This window comes from Xenopus laevis, chromosome 1L, assembly GCF_017654675.1.
Source record: "Xenopus laevis strain J_2021 chromosome 1L, Xenopus_laevis_v10.1, whole genome shotgun sequence".
In the NCBI taxonomy this organism is placed as follows: Eukaryota; Metazoa; Chordata; class Amphibia; order Anura; family Pipidae; genus Xenopus; species Xenopus laevis.
Window position 1 is genome coordinate 156,966,076 of NC_054371.1, and position 22,098 is coordinate 156,988,173.

Sequence of the window (22,098 nt, forward strand, 5' to 3'; positions counted from 1 at the left end):
GAATGTCCATGTGCTTAATACAAGATTTATCTTACAAAATTTACTTCTGACATACTGAAAAAAATATAACTAACTCTCTGTTTTTGAATGAAGTCAGTGGCTCATTTCTATAACATTTGTATTTTATCTCTAGCTTTTGTCCAGCACATCACAAACACAGAGTTTAATCCTATTTCACACCAATCCCTGTCCCAGTGGAGCTTACAATCAAGCGCCTAAGGTGATGTAACTATGAGCACGCGTGTGTGGGGGGTGGAATGCACACGGAGGAGCGCGCCAGAGAGTGCTGTTGACAGAACAAGAGTTTGGACCAGGGGAAGCCGAAAGAAGAGGTACGTGCTTGGTGCCCCCACTTTGTTGAACCCTAGGCACGTGCCTCTTCTGCCTACCCCTAGTTCCGGCCCTGCTTACAATCAAAGTTCCAGGGTCTTCAAAAGTTTAGTACTTAACTGGCTGCAGTCATACAGCAAAAAAGAATACCCCACAAAACATCACAGGGCAAGGAAGAGGCAAGGTCCTTTGATTACCCATGGATAAGCCTATGATCCAGAAGTCCAACGTAACACATGGTTCCCTTGAACTATTGCTAGTGTTTTCTAGACTGAGAGTGTTGCTGTTGCCAATATGTACCCCGAAAGCTATATATATATATATATATATATATATATGTATATATATCAATTAGAAGTGGTAGAGATCGCACTCACAGGACTTAATATAGAAAAAGAAAATTTATTGTGGACAACAATTGTCCACAATAAATTTTCTTTTTCTATATTAAGTCCTGTGAGTGCGATCTCTACCACTTCTAATTGATGTTACCGACTTTGGACTGCACCCAGGCACGCCTGACCTCCATTTCGTGAGTGCCGGTTTTTTTTTTCTGGACGTGAGTCCAGAAACGTGACATGTATTTTTGTATGCTGCTTTTAATGTTTTCAATACAAACAAACTTTTGCATATTCAAAACAATAATAAATTTATTGAACCAACGTTTCGGTTTCAACAGAAGTCTCTGTTGAGACCACAACGTTGGTTCAATAAATGTATTGTTTTTTCGTTCATCACTAAAGACCTGTGAGTGTGGTGTAATATGATAATCTATTTTGTGTCTGTTATCGGCACTTTCTAACATATCATCATTGCCGAATGTGGAGAATGGATGTGCAGACAATTCCAATTATTGAATTATACATAAAGAACTATCAGAAGAGTTATATTGTGTCGCACCATCCATGTACCGTGATTGTAGTGTAATAAAAAGGAGTAGGAAAATGAATGAATACAATTCTTAGTGAGAAATTATTGTTGGACTTACAGAAAAAATTCAAGGTGCATCAATTGCAAAAAAATTCATTTGTATCAAGCCTGACTGTATCATTCATGTGATCAAAATTTGATGTAAGTTCATTGTGTAAATATATAAATACATTAAGTGCTTGCAGTGAATAAAGTGCCTTGTATTGCTGTGTTTCAATAAACAATCAAATAGTTCATATTGGTCAGCGATCATGTGCTATTGTTTAAAACATTTAATAAACCAGTTAAAACTCAATGAGACAAACTCATGGGGTTAAAAACAATTAAAAAATATATTAATCTGTTTTTATGGGACACTGTTAGATAGCAGTGATTAATAAATTAGTCCCACTTCCCCTCCTTGTTTCCACTCCACTTGTTTCCATTCCACACCCAGAGGCGTTTTTGAACTACGCCAGGTATTTAATGAGAACGCATTGATCTGGACGATGTGAACATAATTTCACTAAACTTTATTACCACCCATTACACTTCCATTTCTTATGGGCTCATATTGCCATGGTAAAGGTGATAGGGATTAGGCCATTTCATACAAAAGTGCCTCTGAGAGAACAAAGTGTTAGAGGTAATCCCTGTGGCATATCGGATTGGCTCCATATATTTAATTGGAAGTTGTGGTGGTGTTGTGTTATAATATATTTTATATAATACCGGCTTTAGGGCCCTTTCACACGTGCAAACCATATCAATACATCATAATATTTTTAATTGTTTTTTGTTTTAATTGTTTTTAACCCGATGAATTTGTCTCATTGAGTTTTAACTGGTTTATTAAATGTTACCTAGGGCACCTGGCTGGCATGGCCCGGCCCTGAACGGAAGAAATCGCAATGCAGGGGAGCGCAGGAAAAACCGCCCGTGTGTTAACAGCCCTTATGGTTCTTTATTTGAATTCACAACCCTCCAACAACATCGCATATATCACCAATTAGCAAATATACTTTGTAAAGGGGTTTTTTGGTCAATGTTTAGATCTAGGTGGTACTAATTTATTAATCACTGCTATCTAACAGTGTCCCATAAAACCAGATCAATACATAATATTTTTAATTGTTCATTGAGTTTCAACTGATTTATCAAATGTTAAGTTTTAAACAATAGCACATGATCGCTGATCAATATGAACTATCTAATTGTTTATTGAAACACAACAATACAGGGCACTTTATTCACTGCAAGCACTTTATTTATATTTATTTATTTACACAATGAATTTACATCAAATTTTGAACACATGAATGATACAGACACACTACGAATTTTTCGTAATTGTTGCACATTGAATTTTTTCTGTAAGTCCAACAATAATTTCTCACCATAAATTGTATTCATTAATTTTCCTTCTCCTTTTTATTACACTACAATCACGGTACATGGATGTTGCGACACAATATAACTATTCTGATTTTTAATGGAGTGCACACTTTTGGCTGTTTTATATATAGACAAATACAAGAGGTCCTCTGCACTCTGCACTCAACCCATTATCAATATATTAAGGACATTGAAACATTGTGTGCCTTAAGCTACTAAAAATGCCATATATATATATATATATATATATATATAAATATATAGTCAGAAAAAGCACTAACCCCAAATTTGCTTCTAATTCATCACAAATAGGGGCTGACCTAATACAATTGGTTGTGTGAAATTGCGCCACTGCAGTTATATAGTAGAAATAGTGCTTTATTCATGATACTCACCATGAATTCCAATCATTGTCTCCAATATTAAAACTCTCTCTGCTAAAATCTTCAGAGCCTCTCTGATTTGCAGCATCCTTTCCCCCTGTGTAGGCAAGAGACAGACACAGCTGTGAAGGATTAACCCCCACCCTCCCACATTTAACTCATTTTTAGAGTTAAAACAACATGAAATTGCAGCCACAGTGCTTAATTTTTAATAGTTAACTGGTCATACAATTATAAATCATGCAACGTCATATCAAGTCTAGTGGAGAGGAGCATTCACATTCCATTGCAGTGTTGTTATTAACATTCAAAGGGTTAATAACTATTTAAATTCAACTATTGTAGCAATGCTACAGTTAAGGTACCAATTTAATATTTATATTAAAGTTCTACTTCACACTGAAAAACACCACACCTTTTTATAAGAATGGATTTCGTATGGCATTTAGACCAGTATGGCATATTTAGCACACAGATACCAGTAAGGACACCAGACCAGAGTCCTGTGTTCCAGGCTATACAAGAGCTGTGGTAACATCTGCATTGGGTAACAACTATGAATTTTAGTCAGTGTATGGGGCCCTATAGCACTATAGCATACCTCCCAACATTTTGGAAATAAAAAGAGGGACTAAAATGCTCATTTTGTGGCCACACCTCCTAATTACCATGTTCATTTTACAAAATTTGGCAGGTTATGAAAGTTTGAACATATTTCTGTGTTTTTTTTCCAGTTATTACAGTTTTGCTAATGAAGTTGAATTGCCCTTTAAGCTGTGAGTCTAACTTTTCCCAAGGGACCGGTTTATCTAAATTGTTACAATTTGCTTATCTCAGAATTGTTACAAAGTATCTCATATGCACCTATTAACTGTTCTGGGCTCTCTGCCAAAAGCCAATTAAGTTAGAAAGGTTGTTTCTTTTTCTGATTGTTCAGTGCAAAGAAAGTTGAGACTTAATTCCAGTACAAAGGCAGGACTGCAGGTTGAGCTGTCAAAAGCGGGACTGTCCCACTGAAAACTGGACAGTTTGGAGGTATGCAATAGCATGTCTTAAGTGACCTCTGATAAGCTGTCATTGCCGCAGCATTAGGTTAAAGAGTTTAAAGTGCATTTGATTCCTAAATACAGTTCCTAAATGGTACACCCGGCACTGAATTTGCATAGTGTGCTCTTATATAATCATGTTGACTAGATTGTTGCAGTTTTGCAAACCCAGTGCAGGTATGGGATCCGTTATTCAGAAACCCAATATCAAGAAAGCTCCGAAGTACAGAAAGACTATCTCCCGTGGAATCCATATAATCCAGAATTTTAAAAATGATTTCCTTTTTCTCTGTAAAAATAAAGCAGTACCTTGTACTTAAACTAAGATATAGTTAATCCTTATAGGAAGCAAAACCAGCCTATTTGGTTTATTTAATGTTTAAATGGTTTTCTTGTAGACTTAAGGTGTGAAGATCCAAATCACAAAAAGATCTGTTATCCAGAAACCCCCAGGTCCCGAGCATTCTAGATAACAGGTCCCATACCTGTATATTGATAACATTCACAAATGCTGTACAATGAATTTAAAATGGTAAGATACATTAACATGTAAATATTAGCAGGTGATCAGAAAATGTTATGCACTGTAAAGGGAAAATGTAGATTTGCATTTTTCTTATTTTCTTAGCTTTCTCTCAGTAAATGTATCAGTAAAGTGATATTATTAATTAAAAGCTCAAGAGTAGTTTGAAGGGAATTTATTGTTTGTAGCACAGGGTCCCATTTACCCTAAGGCCAGTGCTGTCATTAGAACTCTCAGTTGGTCCTATCTGTATCACCTAGTGCTGCTGGTTAGGCTGTCATTGCATTGTGTTAATAATCAATAAAAGAAATTGTTCTTCGAAAAATGCATTCATTGATAGACACGTTGCAATTGCATGCCAATAATGAGTTAATTAAATGCATATTTTAGACTAAAAAGGAAGGAACATACTCCTGTAGGGGGAAATGGTTAAAAGCAGACTGGGAATAGGCAGAAAATAAAGCAAAGTGCATGTTATATAGCTGGGTTGTGAAGAAAGGGTGAGACCAGAAATCCCCACAGCTGTATCAGTCCTTTTCCCAAAGAGCTGTTACCACTGCATTTATCTAACATAACCCCTAACCAGATCTCACAAAAAACCCCCAAAGAAGACGCTATTTAGAAGACAAGAGGGGCATATTTATTAACATTGGAGACAAACATCACCAGTGATGTTGCCCATAGCAACCAATCATCAATTAGAATCGAACCTGTAGGTTATGGCCAGTTGCTTAGGCTACAGAACCATCACCTACAAGTTAGAAAAACAAAAACAAAGATCTGATTGGCTGCTATGGGCAATATCACTGGTGATGTTTGTCTCCAATGCTAATAAATATGCCCCTTCATTGTGCTGGTTTTTAGACTGTAAAATACTGGGCTGCAGTTCCTGAGGTCTAATTCACATGTATGTGTTAAAAAGAGAAACAAGATAGAAAATACGTGAGAAACACTGATGGATACCAAAAAGGGAAGGGGTAAAGCGAACAGTTTAGATAAATTAGATAAACAGAAACCAGCTAAAAGGTGTGATAACGATAACAAATATGGGTCATACGAAATGAAAGCATCATTACAAGAGCATGATACAAGATTAGGTTACAGTGCAGCAGCATATTTGGGGTTTATATATAAGTGGGATGTGGGCTGGGAATGTAACAACTCTTACCGGCTCGCCTTTCTCTCCAGGTTCCCCTTTTTGTCCTGGGGTCCCCTGATTGGTAAAAATAGCAGACAAACCAATAAGTATCCAGAGAACAAAAAGATAAAACTATTGTATTGCATATATAAATATAAACACAAAGGGGACTAGCAGACATTCATTTATATGTAAATACCAGATTTGTAAATTAACTGCCATTCACCTTCCCTAGAATAAACAGCAGAAATGCATAACAATGAGGACACTTACAATTTCCTAGTATAATAGTATTAATGCATATTACTAAAAGCTGCTTGATTCTTGCCTTGCCTAAGTAGTTTCTCATGGACATCTAAACATTCCTAATCAATGAACATGGTTACACCCCACTATATTTTTCCATTTTAAATAAGATCAGCAATCAATCAAAATATAGGCAGAAAACTAAATTATGAAATGGTTGCACTTACAAGTTCCCCCTTTGTTCCTGGGTCACCTGCCATTCCAGACAGACCCTAAATTGCAGAAAAAATTATGTCAATTTTAGAAAAAAAAAGAAAATGTATATATATATTGTGTACTTATGGTATGGTATATCGGTTACTCACACTGTCTCCTTTCTCTCCTTTAGGGCCATTTTGACCCGGGGAACCAGGTAAACCCTGTGCAATAAGATAAAAGGTATAGTGGAAATGAATTGAAAAAAACCCACCTAAATACCAAATTCCAACTTCCTTCAAATTATGACTGAAAAATAGGGATCCCGCCTATAAACAGATAGCAATGTTTTTAATCCCTACATAGTGCCTGGAAACATCTTAGTAGCAATGCACATGCGACGCTTTGTCGCCCGAAGATGCCTCACGAGGAAATTTCGGGCGACTTCGGAAAACAAAGCGTCGCGTGTGCATTGCCGCAGGCGATTTTCATTTTAGCTGGCGGAGGGCAGGGGGAAGGCAGTTCGGGGAGATTGTCGCCCCGAAGATTTGTCGCTGGGGGTGACTAATCTTCCCGTATCTGCTCGTGTGGCCAGACCCTAAGGGCTCTTACAGGCGAGCGTTTTTACCTGCGTTCCCCTGCGTTCCATTTTTCTGCGTTCAGCCGCAGGGGAGCGCAAGGATAGACGCATTACATTTTTTCCAATGGGGCTGTACTCACACAGGCGCGTGTAGGCACCGAACGCAGGTTGAGACGCAACATGCTGCATTTTTCCTCCATTTGGCGCCTACATGCGCCTGTGTGAGTACAGCCCCATTGGAAAAAATGTAATGCGTCTATCCCTGCGCTCCCCTGCGGCTGAACGCAGAAAAACGGAACGCAGGGGAGCGCAGGTAAAAACGCTCGTCTGTAAGAGCCCTTAAAAGAAAAAAACAGCTTAGAGGGTAGTGTTTATTAACTGATTGAGTAAACATGGGACCTGTTAGCCAAAATGCTTGGGACCTGGGTTTTTTCTGGATAAAGTATATTTCTGTAATTTGGATCTCCATAGCTTAAGTCTACTAAAACATCAATTAAATATTAAATAAACCCAGTAGGATTGTTTTGCCTGCAATAAGGATTAATTATATCTAGGCTAGTATCAAGTACAATGTACTGTTTTATTATTACAGAGAAAAATAAATTAATTTTAAAAAATGTGAATTATTTGGTTAAAAGTCTATGGGGCAAATTCACTAAGCGCCGAAGCGCCGAACGCTACCGTTAATTCGCTAGCGTTTGGCATTTTCGTTACTGCGCAAATTCACTAACGAACGCTGGCGTAATTTCGCTAGTGTTACTTCGCACCCTTACGCCAGGCGAAGTTTCGCTAGCGATGTAACTACGCAAATTCACTAACTTGCGCAGTGTACTGAACGCTACCTTTTACGCTAGACTTCCTTTGCCACCTCAGACTTGGCGAAGCGCAATAGAGTAGATAGGGATTGTTTAAAAAAAAGGCAAAATTTTTTCTAAGTCCCAAAAAACGCTGGCGTGTTTTCTACATTATGGGTGATAGGCTGAAAAAGATCGAAAATTTTTTTGGGGCTCCCCTCCTTCCCCCCTACATTTCCTGACTCATGGCAACTTACCTAGACAGTGGGCACATGTGTAGGGCAAAATAAAAATTTTTATTTGATGATTTGAAGGTTTTCTTGGCATTTGTAGTGCTGATACGTATTCCTCCATTGAAATTTGAATTTCGCGCCGTATGCAAATTAGCCTTCGCTAGCGTAACTTCGCTTTACATAGCGAATCAACGCTAGCGCAACTTCGCAACCTTACTCTACCCCTGAGCGCAACTTCGGATTTTAGTGAATTTGCGAAGCGCTGGCGAAACTTCGCCTGGCGAAGTGCGGCGAAGTGCGGCGAAGTTGCGCCTGGCGAAACTACGAATGTTAGTGAATTTGCCCCTCTGGGAGATGACCTTCCTGTAATTCTGAGCTTTCAGGATAATGGATCCTAAACCTGTACTATTTTACACTGAATAGTATGGTTTGTAAATGTGGAATACTCTATTGCACAATCATTTTGATTAAATTTAGATATTGACTAAATTAAGAAATACTACACTACTGCATATAATATACATTTTTGAACATATTGCACATTTATGCAGAATTTATTCAAAGTAATTTGGATCACTATACCTTAAGCCTGCTAAAAAATCATATAAACCCATGTGATTGTTTTGCCACCAACATGGATTTGCAGCTTAGCAAACTCAAGTACAGGGCTTTTTATTACAGAGAAAAAGAAAATCATTTAAAACGTTAAAACCATCAGATGAAGTGTCAGGTCTTCTGACACGAAACGCGTTAGATGTGAATCCCCCTCCTTAGCAATTTTAATGCGCTCAATAAAGCCACTATATTGATACTAATCTGCCAGACTCCGTGATTGCTTTGAACAGCGCTTTGTAACGGTAACAGAAGCGTGAAGTGGATTTGTGGAGAGGCCACAAAGGCCCAGGCCTCAACCTAAGAAGCCTCAGCCTAAGGAGCACAGAGGACACGTACTCCAGTACACCTGCGTATGTGTGTGGGGGTCGCGTATGCAAGGATGCCCGGGGAGCTAGCCGGCCCAGGTGCCCTTAACCATGTGACTTGTGCGTGATAAACTTCAGAAAGCTCAGAATCGGGTACAATGACCTGCCTACACAACCATGGATGCCTAAACACTAATATCGCAATAAAAAATTGTATTTAATGGTTCTAGAATAAAATTTCAAATGGTAGAATTAAATATATGCAATGTACACAGTGTTATTAAGTAATTAAAAATGACGTAACAAAAATCATAACAGAATCCCTTTAAAAGAGATTTCCATTAAAATTGCACGTGCCTGCAAAATTGTGTGTGGCACAACATATGTGTTACTGTATTTACACAGCAATAGTGGATCTGGGCTGGTGGGGGCCCACAACTGCCGAGGGCCCCTGGATTTTTTCCTTGTGTCACACCGGCCCTGTCCGACCCTGCTGGTGACCCACAGTTTCTGATGTCTGGCATTAAAATAACATGCACTAATATTTTAGGCACAAATTCACTGTGTCAAGTGACACAGGCAGCTGTGGGAATACTACATAATTAATACCAATTTATAATAGTCAGTACACAGGTCCAACAGACAACACATACATTTTGGCCTCTTAGTCCTGGGGGCCCAATTTGGCCTTGGGGTCCTGGTGGCCCTGAAATAAAAGTGGAAGAAAAGCAGAAAGGTTCATTAGATAGGGTTGGCCTTCAAGTGCGGTACAGCAATTCATCTTTCAAAGTTACTATACCAGCTGGTCCTGGAGGGCCCTTGGGTCCCTGAATACTGTGTCCTGATGTTTCCATAAATTTGTTTGACTGAAACAAGTCTGAAAACAAAAAGAGGGACTTGTTAGAGGGGCAGTTAGCTTTAGTTTATTGACTCCAAGGACCATGACACTTGGGTCTTGTTTAAGCCAGTCCCAAAGAATTTGCTTAAATGGGAAATGCATGGCAGATCTAGTACTGGCACTCAGCATCATCAGGCTGAAACCATGTCAGTAAGTGCTGACACTTATTTCCATTCAAATAAAGTGGAGACAGGGGTTTTGGGTGCATTAAAAATAATTGAAAGCCCACTGTATAGAATGTGCCATCTCCCTAAAAATGAAATAAAAGCACTTTTCACGTTCAAAATAAATGTATTACTAGATATATGAAACCTTAAAATTCCTCCTTTGTTAAAGGGATTTGCATAAACCCATCAGACATTCACTGATTTTAAATGAAAAGTCTGCCTCACTTGAAAGAATTTAAAATATTCTATCATCCATAACTTTAATTTTTTTTAATATTGGTAATTATTATTTTATGCATGCCAGATTAGTGGTGGACAATTTTCTTTTGATTATTTTATGAGAATTTCATGAATTTACATATTTTGAACATATCATTTAGCATAGCAAATCATGTAGAAGCCTATTCATAAAGCTTCAAAGTAGTACTAATTATAGAGCATCAAAAGGTTTCATTTGAAACATAAAACAGTAAAATATCATGCAATTCAATTTCTTTAACCATATTATTGCTGAGTAGTAAAATACTTAAGATATGTTTTCACTTTAACAACAAACACACATAAATCATCCTTCTACAGAAAAAGGGAGTTTTAATAAAAATAATAAGAATAAGAGTAATTCTGAAAGACATTTTTGGTAGAGTGAGTGTGAAAGGCAAAGCTAGGCCTAGTATTGCCGCCCAAGACAGTACTATTTGGCCTTAGGCAGATTCCTTCTCTACCTATCACTAGTTCTGGTCCTGGTCAAAGGAGTTTTATATAAAAAATAGAGTGATGTTAAATACAGGTTGAAGTAGATGCTGCAACATACTAATTCTAGAATGAAACATTTCCAATAAAGTGAAAAAGTATAAATAGGTAAAAATGGAAAAGTCAACAAAATCTGCAAATTCTGACCATTTAAATAACTTATACACTTTAGAGTCTGGGCACACGCTAAGATTCGGGGAGATAAGTTGCACGGTGACAAAACTCCTCTCCTTCGGGTCTACTAATCTCCCCGAACTGACTGGCTAGAATGTAAATTGCAGACAGGATGGCACTCGGATCGCGTCGTCTTCTGAAGTCGCCCCGAAGAAGAGGAGATTTGTTGCCAGGCGACTAAACTCCCCGAATCTGAGCATGTGCCCTAACCCTTATACATGTCATTGTATTCTGTTAACTGCTCTTTACATGTGGGCACACACAGAGCATGCATTAAAAAGGTCGTCCATCAAAACTGCACAGAATCAATGACATCAAATTATAATTGATTGGGGTGTGCTTTAATTTTCACAGGGACAAGATGTGCTGTGATAGGACAGATACTACAGTAAATATACTATGATACATGTTCTGAAATGATTCTTTACTTTATTGAGGAAAGGGGGCATTAAGTTGGGCAAAGTGTGTGGCTAGAGGACAAAACCTTCAAAATTGCTTCAGTCTAAAGATATTCATAATTAACATTTGTACTGATCTACAACTTTACTGCTTTCCCTAAGTATAATGGGTGATATAGTTCCACAGCAGAGGCTGGTTTTTGCTGATTGAGACAGGAAATACAATAACAAAGGAATATGTCAAACAAGGGACATAAAAATACAAGTGTAAATACTCACATTCAATGTTTGGCTTAGATAACTGTAATAATAATAGAAACTGATTTCCTAAAACAACATGTTTGCTAGGAAAAATAGAAGTGCTAATATGCACAACTCACCCTGATCCATTAGCCTCTGTGTTGCAGTGGATGAAGGGCCAGCAGGGCCAGGGGGGCCTCTTTCACCAGTAGGACCGACTGCGCCATCCTGTCCTGGTGGACCTGGAGCCCCAGGGGGACCTGAAGGAAAGAGAACGAGAGAGAGAGAGAGAGAGAGAGAGAGAGAGAGAGAGAGAGAGAGAGAGAGAGAGAGAGAGAGAGAGAGAGAGAGAAATATATATATATATCTGTGTGTAGAGAGATTTGTGTGTGTAGAGAGAGAGAGAGAATGGTGCACTCCATATAAAAAAGTACACGATACCCCCATAGCACTGCAAAATATATGCTAAAGTTTTATAACTTGACCTTTATCATGAACTTCTTAACATTGCCCAAATGTGGTATGGGGTATAGTCTAATATGGTATTAAAAATAATAAAAATTATCCATGATTTATAAATCAATTGACATATTGCATCTTGTCAAAAAGTGCATCACAGTGCAGGTATGGAATCAGTTATCTGGAAGCCCGTTATCCAGAAAGCTCTGAATTATGGAATGCCCATCTCCCATAGACTCAATTTTGTAAAAGTGATTTCCTTTTTCTCTGTAATAATAATAAAACAGTAGCTTGTACTTGATCCCAACTAAGATATAATTAATCCTTATTGGCATAAAAACAGCCTATTGGGTTTATTTAATGTTTACATTATTTTCTAATAAACTTAAGGTAGGAAAATCCATATTACAGAAAGATACATTATCTGGAAACCCCCAGGTCCCGAGCATTCTGTATAACAGTTCCAATACTGTATAACAGTTCCAAAACAAGTTGAGAACTTGTTGGGGTATGTAACAGGGGTTTGTGTAACATGTATTCTTAAATCATAAAAATACTCTGAGTTTCAAGACCTTATCTGTACTTTATAGCAGCCTCCTTGGCTAATATGGAACTGCTTTAGCCCAGTGATCCTGGAGAGAGACTTAGGGGCAAATTCACTAAGATGCGAAGTTGCGCCAGGCGCAACTTCGCCGCACTTCGCCGCACTTCGCCAGGCGTAGTTTCGCCTTGGCTCCGCAAATTCACTAAAATCCGAAGTTGCGCACAGGGGTAGCGTAAGGTTGCGGAGTTGCGCTAGCGTTGATTCGCTATATAAAGCGAAGTTACGCTGGCGAAGGCTAATTTGCATACGGCGCGAAATTCAAATTTCAATGGAGGAACACGTATCTGCACTACAAATGCCTAGAAAACCTTCAAATCAGCATATAAAAATTTTATTTTGCCCTACACATGTGCCCACTGTCTAGGTAAGTTGCCATGAGTCAGGAAATGTAGGGGGGAGGAAGGGGAGCCCCAAAAATTTTTCAATCTTTTTTAGCGTTCAGTACGCTGCGCAAGTTAGTGAATTTGCGTAGTTTTGTCGCTAGCGAAGACTCGCCTGGCGTAAGGTTGCAAAGTAACACTAGCGAAACTACGCCAGCGTTCGTTAGTGAATTTGCGCAGTAGCGAAAATGCCAAACGCTAGCGAATTAACGCTAGCGTTCGGCGCTTCGCGGCTTAGTGAATTTGCCCCATAATGCTTATCCTATATTGTTCTCAGTGGGAAGGTTTGAACTTCTTCCCTTGCCATCCTTAGGCCCCCACAAAAGGATTTGCAAAATTTCCCAGTATGTACTTGAATTAAATCTAAATTTTCCAGTATTTGTAGGCTGACTGCATACCTTCCAACATTTTGGAAATAAAAAGAGGGACAAAAAAGTTGCTGCCATAGTGTAGCATTTTTGACCACGATCATTTTTGTGGCCACACCCCTTAATTACTATGTTCATTTTACAAAATTCGGCAGTTTATGAAAGCTTGAACATATTTCTGTGGTTTTTTTTCAGTTATTACGGTTTTGCTAATGAAGGTGAATTGCCCTTTAAGCTGCGAGTCTAACTTTTCCTAAAGGGCCTGTTATCTTATATTGTTATAATTACTTATTTCCTTATCTTGAAATTGTTACAAAAATATCTTATCTTCTGCTGTGGCTGTTCTGGGCTATCTACTAAAAGCCAATAACGTTAGAACCTTTGTTTCTTTTTCAGTGCAGAGAATAACGGGACTTTCCAGTACAAATGAGGGACTGCAGGTTGAGCTGTCAAAAGTGGGACTGTCCCTCTAAAAACAGGACAGTTGGAGGTATGTGACTGGTCTGTGCTGAAGCCATCTTATGAAATGTCCTTTATAATAATGCAGTTTTTACAATAAAAAAGAAAATATATGTCTTAGCTGAGTGTTTGGATATGTGTGTGTTTAGTGGAAAATGAGGCCTGTAAGTGAGGTGCTTTTAACCACATTATAATGATTTGGTATGGAATGAGAATGTAGAAGGATACAGAAATAGCTTAGGGTGTGTACATGAATTATTGGAAAAAACTGCATATTTGTTCACCTGAATGGAAACATGCTGTTTATAGCAGACTTTCTGCTGGTAGGCAGGGATTGCTTGCTAAAGTCAGTGATCATAATCTGTTTCTATTGGCAAAAGTGTCTGGGATAGACAGCAAGGTTCTCATTCAGATCAATAAGTAGTGACAGCTAGCTGACAGTGTTATAATATATAAGTTATGACAGAATGTTATCTGCCATTTATTGCTTTTATATGTGATTAAAAAAACATAAAGGAGGAGATTCCAAACCTGGGGGCCCAGCTGGGCCTTTTATTCCTGGCATCCTTGAGCTCCCTGGAACACCAACTGGTCCCTGCGAGTTTTTCCTTACAGCAATGCCTGAAATAACAAATTGAATTTTGACATGATGTAATTGTGCAGAGAAGAAACCTTACTCAGAGTAATAAGCTACACTACATTGCCAACAGTATCAACACAATTGTAGCCAAAAGTATGCAGTCAGCCTATCTAAAATTGCATGTCTTCTTTTAGAACACTCACACTGCTAAGTTCTGAACTGTCTCTGGAAGCAATATCAGCTTAAAGGGGTGGTTCGCCTTTAAGGTAACTTTTAGTACGGTATAGAATGGTGAATTCTAACCAACTTTTTTTTTTTTTATAGTTTTATAGTTATTTTCCTTTTTCTTCTGACTCTTTGCAGCTTTTAAATGGGCGTCGCTGACCCTTTCTAAAAAGTGAATGCTCTGTAAGGCTACAAATGTATTGTTATTGCTAATTTTTATTACTCATTTATCTATTCAGACTCTCTCCTATTCATACTCCAGTCTATTATTCAAATCAATGCATAGTCGCTAAGGTAATTTGGATCCTAGTTACCAGATTGCTTAAAATGCAAATTGAAGAATTGTTGAATAAAAAGCTAAATAACTCAAAAACCTTAAATAATAAAAAATGAAAACCAATTGCAAATTGTCTCGGAACATCACTCTCTACATCATACTAAAAGTTAACTCAAAGGTGAACAACCCCTTTAAGAACTTGTAGGGTGTGCAGGGTTTTAATGCTTGAATGCAATGGTGTAAAAGTCTCGTTCATGGGACTCCAGAGCAGTGTAAATGTGTCCTCTGTACCAGGCCCAGACTGAGATTCAAAATAGGCCCTGGCATTATAGGTACAGAGAGGCTCAAACTGCCCCCACCAGCCCAATAAATAGTGACTGTCTAAGGCATCTTATAGCAGCCACTCTGGCATTTGCCAGAATCCACAGTTTGCCGTTCTGGGCCTGCTCTGTAGTGATAAATGGCATTCCAAGGAATCTGGAAGTCTGAAGAAAAGGTCAGGAGAACATTCCATGGAGGAGAAATAATCTGAGGCTATTTTCCATGGTTTGGGCTAAGGTCTCTGTTTCCAGTGAAAGCAAAACTTTAAGGCTCCATGTAGAAGAGAAGATATACGTGACAATGACAGGATTCCTACTTTGTAGCAACAGTTTGGGTCGGTTGCCTTTCCTGTTTCAACACAATACACCAAGCAAGGTCCATACATATACATGTTTGCTGACATAGGTGTGGAAGAGTTGACTTGTCTGCACACAGTGCTGGATTTGCGAATGAGGCATCCCTAGGCCAGCCGCCTCTTGCACCCCCTCCAAAGCAATCGAGCGCACAATTAATAACGCACCTGTTCCTGATGGCTCCTTCCTCTGCTCCCCCTGTAACTCCGCTGTGGGTATCCTGTAGGAATCCAGAAATATAGATGCAGCTGGGTGGCATGCTGCCCCCAAAATAGTGCCGACCTAGGCCCGGACCTTTGTGGCCTTGCCACAAATCTGGGCCTGCCTGCACAAAGCCCTGACATCAACATAACTGAACACCCGTATCATCAGAAGAGACTCTTATAGCAGTGAAGGGAGGACCAATGTCATACTAATACTCTTCTATTAGAGTCAAATTGGGAGCAGAATCAGTAAATACTACTGGTATGCATGCCAGAGACCTCTAGTGACCAAACAGAGGTAAAACCATAAACTCAATAATTTCTCCAAGGCATGCTAATAGGTAAAAAAATATACTTTATTCACATCAATAGTTAAAAGACATGGAAAGTATCCCCTCTAACGCCTAACGCGTTTCATGCTTACCCAGCACTTAGTCATAGGCAGAATCCAGGCATTAGAGGGGGTGACCTTCTGATGAAATTAAAGAAAAGAGAGGTAAATTGGATTTTTCACCTACAAACCAGGTTGCCACTAGGCCTCAATTACATATTTGATGTGACTTGTTATATTTAATTATTTATATATGACTATTTTTAAATTATATTTCTGTACATGCCCTGTAACATGGATTATCTAACACATAGATCATTGTATCTGAACAAAGCCAGTAGTCCATTGGATGATATATGGCAATTGTAACATATGTTTGTGATTGGTTTAACTAAGGGGAGGGACTACATGTGCTAGTACTTAAGGAACAGAGCAAGAGAGACTAGTTGGATTCTGCCTATGACTAAGTGCTGGGTAAGCATGAAACGCGTTAGGCGTTAGAGGGGATACTTTCCATGTCTTTTAACTATTGATGTGAATAAAGTATATTTTTTTTACCTATTAGCATGCCTTGGAGAAATTATTGAGTTTATACTAATACTCTTGCTTTGTAAATATGTTAGCCATGCAGGTACTGGATACTTTTGGCCATTCAGAATACATTCATCAACAGTAATGGGTCAGGGAAGCTAATTCTGGAAGCAGGTGTGATGAGGAGTAACAACTACCCCTTGCAGAAGAAAACACACTTTTTAAAGAGACACTGTAATTTTTCACAGAAGATTTCCGTTTATACTCTTTAGAGTTTATTTATATTCAAGTATGTGATCTATTATCCAGAAAGCTCCAAAATATGGTGCTGCCATGTTTTATAGAGGTCTATTTATAAAAACAGTTTTTGCCTATATGTTTTTCTCTGTAATAATAAAACAATACCTTGCATTTCATCATAACTAACTGTATACAGTAAATTTATATCATTAGTAAAATTATACTTCTTTTTTTTTACTATTTCATTTTTTTTTTTTACTAGCCTTAATGCACAGTGCTCCAAATTATGGAAAGTGCCTATATCTGGAAAACCCCAGGCACCAAAATTCCAGATAAGAAATATCTATTTTTCATCAGACAAGTATAAATGTTTATTCTTAGATTCTGCATTCTCCCACTAGGTGGCGCATGAAGTAAAAACTAATGGCGGAAGAACATAAGCCAAAATCTTTGGAAAAGAACATTGTTATAAAGAATCCAGCCAACACTTTTTACTGCTGAGGTTGCCATATTTCTTCAAATAATGTTGGCCCTATTACCTTTGTTATGTTTATGTTTCACCCCCTTTACCTGTTATCTCTCTTCAGGAATGCTTACATTGACATTGGGCCATCGACACTATCATATCCCATAATTTTTTACAGTAAGGGGTAACAAAATGGGCATTTTGACCAAGGCCATTGTCAGCAAGAACACTGCTGTGCTCAAAACACCCTTAGGGTTATTGCACACAGACTATTACTGACATCTTGACTGCAGCTATTTCGCAAATCCATCTTTCGCGATCTCTGTAAACTGACTGAGAGATCGCTATTTCTGCACATGCGCACTTGGAGTAGTTTCCGGTTTGTGACAACTGCGCATGCACGAAATTACATGGAAATTGCAGATCTCTCAGTCAGCTTACAGAGATTGCGTAAGATGGATGCTTGCAACTCCGCTGGAAGAATCTACGCAGAGGGGTAAGTATGGAGGATGGGGCATTTCCCTGGGGGGTAGTTAGCCTGGGGGGAGGAGGGGGGGGTCTATGGGTTTTTTTCTGAACAGGTTGAATTCTCCTTTAAAACACTTTAATTGTTTGGTGTTACTGTTCCTTTAACATAGCTTGGTCTGTCCAATCAGTGCCTTAAGGTGGCCATAGACACACAGATCCTATAGTATGAATCGAGGATTCGTACGATTTTCGGATCGTGTGTGGCATGTGCCAACGTCGTTTGGTCGATCAGTCAGGGTTGATTTTGACCCGACCGATCCCGCCGGAGCCCATTGCGCATCGTAATTCGATCGTTCGGCCATATGGCTGAACAATCAGATTACTCCCGATATAGCCATGCTCGTTAATGGCATATCGGGGAAAGATACGCTCGTTTGGTGATGTTGCCAAACGAGCGGCTCTTTGTATCTATGGCCACCTTTAGGCATGTATGTGGTACAGGGCTCCCACTGAGCCTTGTACCCATCAGTGACTACTGAATAGTTAGTAAAGCCTTGCATGTTGATGCTCAGGCACAATAAATATGTTGCCACTTACTTAGTGGGTGGTAGTCGTGCCCACTTGCATGTACTCACTACCTAGAGCAAGTATGTGACTCTAGAATCAATGGCAAATATTTAGACTGGAGAGGAATTATGTGGTCATGGAAAAATGGTGTATTGTAGGAAAAAAACGTGGTGATTTGCTAGGGTTCTTTGCATAATTTAGTAACTAAGTCCCCTTTGTTCTTATATCTTGTCCTTTTTGCAAACAGTGATCTGGCTTTCATTGACTAACAAACCATGCTTTACTATTCTGATACAGAAGAAGTTAAGTGACGACAATATACACTGGCTTCCTGATTGCATCACAGGATGGAAAAGGACCATGTTATTAGTTCCTTCCCCTGTGTTATACACAGTCCTGTGACACATATCCTCCAACAATAGGGTCACAGGGTTTAGGCAGGGCTGATTAAGAGGGGAATACAGGGAGAAAGGTTATTTTTGGTTGTTAATAAACTGACAGCATTAGTCAGAGTGCTGTACAAATATTAATGGTAATTTAGAATACACAAAGAAAAAAGCAGAACCCAAATAACACAAACGGCTTTTGACTTATTACTCATTGCAGAGCCACATAAGCACTGCTACAGTTGCAACTGAAAAGACACTAAAGCAATTACAGGTATGGGATCTTTCTGTAATGAAAAAATACTCAAAAATAAAATACTTAAAAACCATTTAAATATTAAATAAACTCAATAGAATTGTTTTGCACACAATAAGGATGGATTATATCTTAGGTGGGATGAAGTACAAGGTACTGTTTTATTATTACAGAGAAAAGGTCATTTTTAAAATTCTTTGAGTTATTTGATTATAATGGAGTCTATGAGAGATGGCCTTCCTGTAATTCAGAGCTTTCTGGATAATGAGTTTGCAGATAATGGATCCCATATCTGTACTACACATAATGTAAAATGATTATTAGTCACTCTTTTCAAGTCCTCATATACTGACAACTTATAGAAATGCATATGCATTTTCTGTTAAAACTGTGCCTTAAATTGTAGCTATCCAGAAAACATGTACTGTTTTATGATAGAGCTACATGGGTAAGTATGACTGAGGAGTCACTTCTTGCAGATTTTCTATTATACTGCCTACTGATGTGGCTGCAGGAAAGTAAGTGCCAGAGGCCCTGAGTATGTATGCTTGGCTTTTTCTCTCATCTGACAAATAAAGACCCAACAGCCTCAGAAGAGGAGAAATTAATACTAGAATTTTGTGCATTTCAGAGTGACAATTGTATGTTGTGTACATGATGCAGAATATCTTACCCTTTGCAGATTCCTCCCCAGGGCTACCCCGGGCTGCTGGGTTTCCCAACAATGGAGATGCAGTATTGTGAGAGCTAAGCTTTTGGGACAGTGAAGGATCAGATTCCAAAATCACTGCTACCTATAAGCAAGAGAGAAAGGTGACAGAATGTGATGCCTGTATCAATTATAAACAATAACGATACAAATAAAGATTACTTTCAGGTTCCCCTACATATCCCTTCACCTTGGATTCCAGAGAGCTCAAACGTTCGCTCAGTTCAGGGATTTGGCTGCAGTTTAGACAACCTGTAGAAAAAACACAATACAGTAGTGGGAGCAACATACACTGAAGCCTCAATAACATTAAAAAACGCATGTTAATTAATACATTATATGTCATTTTGTTTGGCAGGATATGGATTAGAACCCTTTTTGGATTTAAAAAAAAATTATCATAATAATTGTCTAAAGGACATAGCCTTTTCCCTCAGCTTAGAGTTGCCCTCTGCTCCTCTCTTCCTATTATGATCACTTCCAGTATCCCTACTGTATTTGTCGTGTCTTCACTTCACAGACATATTGTTTTCATATGCTAGCAAAGAAAAGCCTATCTGCTTCCGCTCCCTTAATGTGTGTGGATTGACAGGCAGGGGATCAGCCCAGGGATAACCCTGGTGTTTGCCTAAGGAAGATACTCTGAAAAAGAACAAAGCTTTGCAGAAATGTAGGATCCAGAGACCTAGCTCTTTGATTGTTGGTCACTATATGGACCAAAAACAATTATTCATTCAATGAAGCAGTAAGCTAACAATTTTCCTTCCAAAATTCAAACACACATCAATTTCAGCTAGAAAATACATCTATCTGAATATATAAGAATAAGTACACACGCTATTAAGTAAAAGGGTCAACTTATAGCTGCCGGGTAAAATCTAAATTTGTCCACAGGCAATCATTCCCAGAACGTTGACTCAAGAATAATCTTCCCTGTCCTACCTTTCCACTAAAACCATGTAGTTCTCGTCTCCACTTGTGAATATATGTTAATTTTATGCTGAATGCTGCAAATGACATCCAACAACAAAAATTTCATGGGGGAAAAAAGTACACTGAATGGTCAGTGGCAATCCTTTACTGTACTTTACTAATGGAGGAAAGATAAGCCTGTATTTATCCGCTGTCTGAGAATCTGATACATGCGGCACTAGACTAAAGGGCCATAGACGCACCAATAATATCGCACAAAATTAATTTTCATACGATATTCTGTGTTTGTATGGTAGGAGACAAGCCGACCAATATCGGCAGAAGACTTTGATGTCGGTCGGCTCATCGATTGGACCAGCCAGAAAATTTTTATTGGGTGCCTTTGAAGGCACCTGAACATCTGCCATTGTTAGTGCTGAATCGTCAGATACAGGTAGAAGTCTATTGTACTTCTACCTGTATATCTGCCAATTCAACTTTACATTGTATTTTTCTTTTCTGGAAAGATCTTTTCCAGGAAAAATTGTAATTGTAATATCTATGTCCACCAAGGATCTATTTGTTTGTATATAGTAAGGGGGTCTTCACCCAAAAATGTAAAATGACAGAAAATCTGTAATTTTCCACTGTACATTAATTTATTATGTGGCTTTTGCTAGATTGTTTCAGAAGCAGCGGCATAACAACGAGCCGCTGAGCCCTCCCGCAAAAACATTTTAGGAGGGGCCAGGAGTGCACAGCCACTCCCGACCTGCTACCTGCCCACACGCACACTGGCGTTTGATGCTCCCCAACAAAGATTTGCCAAACACCACAGGCTAGTGTAGCGGGGATATTTCGTCAAGTGATGTAACGTTTCGGGGGCGTGCCTGATGAAGGGGCACGCCCCCGAAACGTTACATCACTTGACGAAATAAACGTGCAGGGGAGATCCCCGCTACACTAGCCTGTGGTGTTTGGCAAATCTTTGTTGCAGATATTGTTGGGAGAGGCGCCGACCCCTCCAGCCAGCACTGGGCAACTATTATCAGGAGAGACCCAGGGGAAATTAGGTAAATTGTTTGCTTTTGATGCTCCCCGCCAGTTCTCAATTAGGAGACCAGCTGCAAAGGGGAGATTTACAAGTAACTTTTGGGGAAGCAGACATCTCCCGAGACCACAGGGTCTGTTTCCTCTATAGTTACACCACTGTTCGGAATTTGATCCAGTAGTATATAAAATAAAAAAATCATACAGATACTGATTTCATCTGAAAATAACATTTGCAAATAGCTTTAAAACTACTCAGATTGTTAATGAATGAATGAATATTTGAAAGTTAGAGTTTATAACGTTAAGCATAACAGTTTTTTGGGTGGTAGTCCTGCTTTAATGGGTTAAATTAGGAATCACAAAAGAATCACAATTCCCACACAGTTCATTTCCAGCTGTCTTGGCAGTGCTTTAGGATTGTGTTTAATCCCCTAAATAGGGAAGGCAATAGATTTCCTTGAATGGGAATAGAAGGCGGTAAGGTTAAAGCCAGGACAGGCTTAGTATTACTCTGATATCCATGTCCTGGGAAACCCAGGGCAAGCACACATAGATTCTCCAAAATGTTTTTACACTTATAAACACAGCCTATTTTTATATTATTTTTCCAAGGGTATCACCAAGTACAAAG

The 22,098-nt window shown here is 38.8% G+C and overlaps 1 protein-coding gene across 6 annotated transcripts in view; it reads right to left on the minus strand.

The window, feature by feature from the left end:
* Positions 1 to 22,098, minus strand: part of emid1.L (EMI domain containing 1 L homeolog) — a 43,139-nt gene that overhangs the window by 5,883 nt on the left and 15,158 nt on the right. For 4 of the 6 annotated variants that reach the window (NM_001086372.1, XM_018263589.2, XM_041591083.1 and 1 more), the window contains 10 exon segments: positions 3,030 to 3,114; positions 5,755 to 5,799; positions 6,198 to 6,242; positions 6,336 to 6,389; positions 9,346 to 9,398; positions 9,492 to 9,569; positions 11,460 to 11,579; positions 14,121 to 14,210; positions 19,467 to 19,587; positions 19,693 to 19,754. In NM_001086372.1, coding sequence (NP_001079841.1) covers positions 3,030 to 3,114; positions 5,755 to 5,799; positions 6,198 to 6,242; positions 6,336 to 6,389; positions 9,346 to 9,398; positions 9,492 to 9,569; positions 11,460 to 11,579; positions 14,121 to 14,210; positions 19,467 to 19,587; positions 19,693 to 19,754 — 753 coding nt within the window. 6 annotated transcript variants of the gene reach the window in all.